This window comes from Lytechinus variegatus, chromosome 7 (assembly GCF_018143015.1).
Source record: "Lytechinus variegatus isolate NC3 chromosome 7, Lvar_3.0, whole genome shotgun sequence".
NCBI lineage: Eukaryota > Metazoa > Echinodermata > Echinoidea > Temnopleuroida > Toxopneustidae > Lytechinus > Lytechinus variegatus.
Genome location: NC_054746.1, coordinates 8,932,478 through 8,940,003, shown reverse-complemented (window position 1 = coordinate 8,940,003; position 7,526 = coordinate 8,932,478). Strand labels below are relative to the sequence as shown.

The following is a 7,526-nucleotide window of genomic DNA, read 5'->3' as shown; positions in this document are numbered from 1 at the left end:
CCCTGATTTCCGCCCATGGCTGTACACATGCGTGGCCATTTTTTTTCCGAACACCCCTTAAATGAGTTTGTCTCTGTGTGCAAAATAATCCCCTTAACACGTCCTTTCAGGGGCTTTATTTGCACATTTTGGCCCAACAAGTTGTCGCCAGAATATGACCCAGGGGAAAAAGCTTGGGGGTAAAACATACCCTTAACACATTTGGCAAGTCTTTAAAAAAAATTCCCTAAATACGGCACCGTGATTGACCATTGACCAGTCTTTCAATTAACCACCCTTAAAAAAAATCAGTGTCTTTTATACCCTTAATGAGTGCATGCGCAGGCAGCGTCCAAAACTGAAAAAAAATAAAATGAAAGAAAAAAAGTAAAAGCTGAAAAAAGAAAAGAACCAAAAAATTGGCATACCCTCCACTGTTCTGATATGTCAAGTGAAATATATATCTGGATCATTAACATCCGTAGCCTGGCATTATGATGTAAAAAAAATGAAAATTGCATTGTTGTCTCATCCTCGAAATCAAAAATTGGGGTTTGGAAGATTTTCAGAAATCTTAAGATCATCAGCATCACTTATTCTTTTAAGAAAATGTCAAGGGAGTCATTACATATGGTTCTCATAAAAAAGAAACATTTTTGTTTTACTTCATTATTCATTCAATTTCTTTATTAATTACACACCAGGGGGGTGTTTCACAAAGATTTATGTATATGACTTAAGTCGCACTTAAATGCCGACGCGTACATGATATGCAACGCGCAATCTTATTGATAGATACGCGGTAGTGCGCGTTCTCATGACACGATCTGACCAATGCGGTCAAGCCTTTCATACCGTACACAACTCGGCATTTAAGTGTGACTTTAAGTCATACTTAAATCTTTGTGAAACAAGTTTACTCTTAGCCAACCAAATTTAATAATTTTAGTAGCTTTTAACAGTTAATGCAAATTTGTTATTTATAACAAGTTTTGTAAAACAGGCCCCAGATCACCGTCACTCAAATATGCATTGAATGAGCAATGACTGTGGTCAAATCAAAGCTGTTTAAATGCATTGCCTTCAAACGATTCTTCAGTTTTCACAAGAACAAGATACTTTCAGGTATAATAATGACCCCTATGACATCATCAGGACCCTATTTTACCTTAAAAATCCAACCACTTATCATATAATTGTCCCACCAAAAATGCTCACATCAATCAAGTTGGACATTTCAGTGTTCCTACTCCCCCCCCCCCAAAAAAAAGGGGGGAATCAAATGGTAAAGCATAACACAATTGTAACAAATCAGATATTGTCACTGGGCTGTTAAAACCTCATACTCTCGATATTTATAACTTGTGAGAGTAGCTGCGCAGTTATGGAATGCTGTATTTTACCCGGGGGGGGGGGGGGGGCCACTTCCATTCACAAGTGGATACCATGGGCGACCATGGGGTCTCGAAAAGCACCCTAAACACGTAATTTCCATATTCTGAAAATGCACCCCTTAACAAGTATTGGCGTGTGAAAACCTACCCTTAACAAGTAGTGGAAACAAACGATACTCTTGGAAAATATTCCCTGAAATGAACCCCTAAACAAGAAATGTTTTGTTGTTACGGGTCTTTCGGTCATCGGCTTTACCTTATTTGATTTAGTACGACCCTACCTTCTACACCTCGTACAAATTAGACTCTAAACACGAAGTGTTGGGGGCAAAAAGGACATCCTTTATAAAACATTTTAATTTTGTTTTATATCCCCTCAAATTCGACCCTAAACACATAATTTTCCTAGCGAAATAGACCCTTTTTTCATTATTTTTGTGTTTTTGACACCCTTATCACGTTACGTACGTAACGTGCCTTATCCTTATCGTGAAAAAGACATCCTTTTTACATGTTTTTTGGGTCGCGCATGGTACCCACTCGTCAATGTAAGTGGCCTCTGGGGTATTTTAGAAGCATGACAATGGTGGCAATCTCAAAATTACATCATAGTGTCTAACAGTCTCCTAATTCGTGTAGGGAATACTTCCTAGGCAAGAGAAGTTTGCTATTGATGTCATAAATATCAAACCATGCTTTTACTAAACTACCCTCATTTTTTTACAATTTGATGTATACTAGGTTTCAGCAGCCGTTACAATGCCAATTCGTCAATTCACCAATTCATCCACTCACCACATGGTCTACTTTCATTGAGTCTAATGCCATTCTGTACATCAACATTTTGTCTTACAACCGTTTGGTCAAATAACCATTTGGTCCAATCATCACTTCGTATTATCACCATTTCGTCTATGACCATTTCGTCTCATAACCGGTTGGTCTAATATCCATTTCATTTTCATTCATTTTGAACAATTAACACTTAATATGGACAAAATGGTTATTGGGCCAACTGGTTAATAGACGAAATGGTGAGTGGACAAATTGGCAATTGGAATAGTGGATAGTGGATAGTGGGACGAACTGATGGTAGAACAAATGATAGTAGACAAGTTGGTGATCGGACGAATTTGCAGGAGACAAATTGGAAATAAACCTAGCACATATACGCATATAATGATTTTGGAATGTAGAATATAGAAAAAACAAAGGCAGCAAATAAAGCTTCATTAAATGAAAATGAAATATGAATTTTTGGCCATAGGCCTTCATTAGCTATGATGAAATTTATTATTTCAAGTCTTGTATCAAGCAAAAAGAGCCAAAGCATGTACATCCTCATTATATATGTGTGTGTGTAGATGTTCTGAAAGTCAGTGAAATAAAAATACTGAGAATCAAATCAAAACCTCTGGTCTGTACACATAGAAATTCATCAATTTCGCCAATACATGGCTTTATCAAGTGTTTTATTAAAATCAAATTTGAAAATGCGTCATGCCATGATCATGATAGGTAAACTGCGTACTCTCTCTGCTATAATGCCGTTGGTGTTAGCACACCAGAGAGACGATCATTATGAAAGAAAGAAAAAGAAGTAGATAAGCGCAAAGGTGGAAGAAGAGGGAAAGAGGAGTGGACAAAGAATGTCAAAAAAGAAAGAAAAAGGAAGAGAAAGAAAGAGAAAAAGGAAAGATCAATAAATATTCATAATTATACAAAATATATGATTTGAGAATTACTCTTTAAGAACTGAGCATACATGTCATGTCTCACACAAAATTATCCATGAAAATATGAGATGTCCTTCACAGATCTGGAAGATAAATCATCAAGGTTTTGATATTGATGACATTAATCAATAATCATGCTCAGATGGATTAACTGTGCCATTCCACATTAAGAAGAACGTGTCCATCCCTTTCCTTTTGCTTGACAAACTCGATGAGCACCTCTTTTCCCGATATGCATTTGCAGCCTTGTTTGAACCTTTCATTGTTCTTATTGTGGTGATCAGATTGTCTTTTTTCAACAGTTCTATTAGCATACACATGCAATCATCAAGTTCCTTTCTGAGACCTTGCCTGAGTGACAGCTCTGAGGATGTCATCCATGATTCCATCACGGTTTTCCTTTGAAATCTGTAGGAGGAAAAAAAATGTAAGAAATTTGCACTACATGGAAACATATTGATCTGAACTAAACTATGTCTAAAGAGTTTGAATGGGAATCCAACAAAAAAAATAAGGTTGTTTTGAGAGGGGAAAAAACAAGCAGACAAGTAAAAATGTGAAAGATATCAGAAAAAGTTATTAATTTTTCCAAGTGGTAAAAAGGTGAAATCACTTGACACATGGAGACTTCAAATTTGCCACATTGGCAATGTCATTCTTATGTAAGGTAGGGACTACTCTCCAATTTGCTTGAATATACAAACTGGCTAAAATGAAAATTTCTTCAAAAGTTTTACTTCAAATTATATTTCTCTATTTCTAATCTTTGTAAGGACATAGAATAATATGGCATCTGCGCTATGTTTTGATTAATGACCCCGGTGAATATGTACATATGAGAAAACCCACAAATCCGAGAGTATTAACAAGTGGGAAAGTCATCCCTAGACTCCCTACACTTTGTGACAATTTCCTTACTGAATTGCCAATTTGAAATTTATTGCTGATCTCCTTTTTAAAACTGCCAAAATTTCTTATTCATCTTTAAAACTTTCAACTGTTCTGTCTTATTTTTCTCCTCCATTACACATAAAATATTTCAACCAAGACGGGATTACCCTACACATCATCTTTCCTCTGAAATTTGAAACCATCTGTATGTTAACCCAGTAACAACTGTTGTCCATCACCAAGGGTAGAAAATGAAAGACATACTGTGAAGACTTGTACATCAGCTCTGCTGCGGACTTCCTCCACCAGACCAAGAGGGCGTCCTTTAGGCACTGGGATGGTTCCAAAGATCGTTGTGTCAGAATGATCAAGAAGCCTCCGGACTGCTTGGATGAACCCTTGGCTAAAGAGTTCCATCTTACCAATCTCGTCAATTACATAGACGGGCGAGGATTCTCTCTGACGTGACAGCAAAAGTGACATGAAATTACACAGATAATAACCCGATTGACCTTCATTGCTAAGTTCATTTGTCTCTAATGTGACTAGAGCCATCATTTTGGGACCGATAATTACATCAACACACATAAAACATAGGTGTTTTAAATGTGCCCATTTTCATAAACTCATGCCTTGCCCTTTTTTTTAATAAAACATCTCTCAATAACTTACAACAAAAGTTGAAGTTGCTTTAATTAAGTTGATAGTCACAGGTATTACAGAACCCATCCTTGAATAAGGTATGTTTCCTGGCTTCTCAACACAGGAGCTAAATTGCAGCAAATCTAAAATTTTCATCATGGTATCATTCTTCTTCTCATACAGACATAAGTAAAGTAATAATAATGATAATAAAATTTATTATATAATAATAAGAAATAAAATAAATAAATAAATACTAATACAATGAAGATAAAATTACATATTTCTATTTAATGTTCATATCCAATATGAACATAACTTACAAGAAATCATAATTGGTGGATTTAACCTCGCAAGTCCTCTTTGAAATTATTTTCAATGTAGTTATCCTCTCCCTTTAATCGCTCTATCTCACTTTCTTACCTGAGGAGACAATACAGGTAAAGCTAACCGTTCAAACGATGGGAGGTTAACTGTATACTGTCCGACCTTGGGCCCCTTCTGTCCTCTGTGTGAATTTCAGTTTGAGTTGAATAAGATAGGAAACAAGAGGAAGAAAAATGCCTGTTAACTTTTTCAGAAGATATGATTAGAAACAAGATGAGCAATATATTTTTTTTTTTTGGGGGGGGGGCAAATGTTGGGTGTGTGTATGGGTGGATAGATACAAGAATTAAAAGGAAATACAGCCAGGTTATCCAGCAGAATTGTGAGGATTCCTGCCATATCCTTGCTATTAAAGTAAATTCATATATTGAAATGACTGACAAAGATCATCTATCAAAGAAGGATTAAGTCACCATCAATGAAATAAGAAAAAAATGGACCCCCCCCCTCCATGAAAATGGAAATAGTCCCAGGAGTATATTTTTGGTAGAATGTCAACATGAGTCCTATGAAAATGAGACTTAGTTCTTAAATACAAAAATAAAATCACATTCCCATGAACGATATTGAAAAAATATAGGTAGGCCTAATTCAATTTACTCAAATGTTTATTTCTTTCTAATTCTTTTTAAATATTCATTGCTTCAATAAAAAATACAGTATCCATCATGTAAATCAAGATATATCAAAATATTCATAGTTATGCATATTTTTTAAAGTACATAAACAACCAAAGGGCAAGTCTCAATTTAGTTTAGAAATATTTTTTTTTGAGTCTCAATTTCTTTAACATGTTACATATGTGTATGATGGTGGGCCCCAAGTCTGCGCACCTAACAATTTGAGTTCAGATTTAACATGATTTTTTTCTTATTACACAAAATCTTTGAGTTGATAATGTTCCTTATATTATTAAAAGTGTACCAAATTTCTCATTAAAAAATAAAAGAAAATATAGGATTTCTTGAAAAAACTGCGGGCAGTCATTTTCAGATTGAAAAAAAAAATGGTACCCCATGTCTGCGCACTCATTCACTTTGCACACGTTTCGGGGATTTTGATGACAAAGGCTGCATTTATGAGGCTGTCACATGAAATGCCCTGAATTCATTATTTTTCCACCATTTTGAGTCGGATTTTTCTGAATACCTGCCTATGTATTACATTTGTAAAGTTCATGCTCGTTGCGTATCTTCTATAATTAGAATCGCGCAGATACGTGGGTGCGCAGACTTGGGAGACCGCGCAGACATGGGGGAACTGACCATACATCTCTTGCCCCTTCGATCCGATTGACTCAAAGTTGAACCTTGACAATTAGGTGGTCTTTATTCTTCAAATCTTCAAATTCAAATACCTACCCAATTTTTGCTAATGAACCTCTTTGTTCATCCAATGTAATGATGTCGAAGCCTGTCCTCTTTCCACCCTCTCTTAGTTCCTCTGTGTAGAAACCTTGAAGTGGAATTGATTTTGACTTCAGCTCAGAACAGGTTTTCCTCACCAAAGTTGTTTTTCCAACTCCTGCAATATAGCAATAACTATGAATTAAAAAATACGACTGAAAACTTTTAGTCTTACTTTTTTAATAATCCAAAAATTTCCTTCCGAGCTCGACACAGCTTGCTGGGTGTAGGTTTGATAATGGGTGATTTCAAGTCAACTTTCTTTTATGTTTTACTTTTGGTATTGGTGTTTTATATAGGTCAATTTTTATAGTCATCAAACATTGTGCATACCCCCCCCCCCCCTTTAATCAAACTTGAAACCAATCAGGATACAACTAGCTCCTAGCTCCTCTTTACGTTTATCCCTGCCCCTCTCCCTCCTTCTCACATGTCTCAGGCTTCTGATGATAATAAAGTCCATTAACCATCTCAGACACTGGTAATTTATTCAACTTGATCTTCCACGATAAACGCCTTCGGTCCACGGCCTAATATCCACACAGGAGTCTGACCGGACCGAGTCTGACTGAATGTTGGGCTGCAACTGTCTTGGTCTTAAACTTACTAAGTGAAGACTCCACGTCCATGTCTCAAACTATCAAAGACAAAGTAACATTTCTTTCTTTACCTGGAGGACCAGTCAAGAAAATGTGTTTGATCCTCCTCGGATTGTTCTTTGCCATACCAAACCCAATTTAACACCACGGTCCGGAGGAATTGAGGGATAAAACCAGCGCACAAAACAGGAACTTGATTGGAGCCGTAGCTTAATCAGCAGCTCAGCGGCGTAGCAGAGCACATATGCATAGCGAACGCTGGCCTAGCACTACGCCAGAGGAGCCGGGCGATCCCACGAAGGCACCCCGTGCGTTGGTGTAAGCCAAATGGCCTTTAAAGCTCATGAATTGCGTTGTTATTGATAGCCTAGCTTCCAGATGTATGAATGAAGAAGATCTATATATAATAGCATAAATATGTTTTGTGAAATAATCTTACGAATTCAAAACAACATGAATTCCTTCAAAATATTCAAAATGTAAAAGACTATG

The 7,526-nt window shown here is 36.5% G+C and overlaps 1 protein-coding gene across 2 annotated transcripts; it reads right to left on the bottom strand.

The window, feature by feature from the left end:
• Positions 1–2,623: 2,623 nt before the first annotated feature.
• LOC121418377 (cancer-related nucleoside-triphosphatase homolog) lies at positions 2,624–7,393 on the bottom strand. 2 transcript variants are annotated; one of them, XM_041612213.1, is made up of 5 exons: positions 7,106–7,393; positions 6,391–6,553; positions 5,066–5,150; positions 4,265–4,459; positions 2,624–3,517 (listed from the first exon to the last, which is right to left on the bottom strand). In XM_041612213.1, the coding sequence occupies exons 1-5, from the start codon at positions 7,158–7,160 to the stop codon at positions 3,437–3,439; spliced, it is 579 nt and encodes a 192-aa protein (XP_041468147.1). In that variant the 5' UTR covers positions 7,161–7,393; the 3' UTR covers positions 2,624–3,436. The 2 variants fall into 2 exon arrangements, with proteins under 2 accessions (XP_041468147.1, XP_041468148.1); XM_041612214.1 differs by lacking the exon at positions 7,106–7,393 and adding an exon at positions 7,043–7,079.
• Positions 7,394–7,526: the final 133 nt, after the last annotated feature.

Excerpts from the sequence above, each read along its gene's own strand:
- LOC121418377 (XM_041612213.1), bottom strand. The coding sequence starts at position 7,160 with ATGGCAAAGAACAATCCGAGGAGGATCAAACACATTTTCTTGACTGGT. Across the intron at positions 6,554-7,105 it reads TTTCTTGACTGGTCCTCCAG|GAGTTGGAAAAACAACTTTG; the intron begins GTAAAGAAAGAA and ends GCTATATTGCAG. Across the intron at positions 5,151-6,390 it reads GGTTCATTAGCAAAAATTGG|AGGACAGAAGGGGCCCAAGG; the intron begins GTAGGTATTTGA and ends AAATTCACACAG.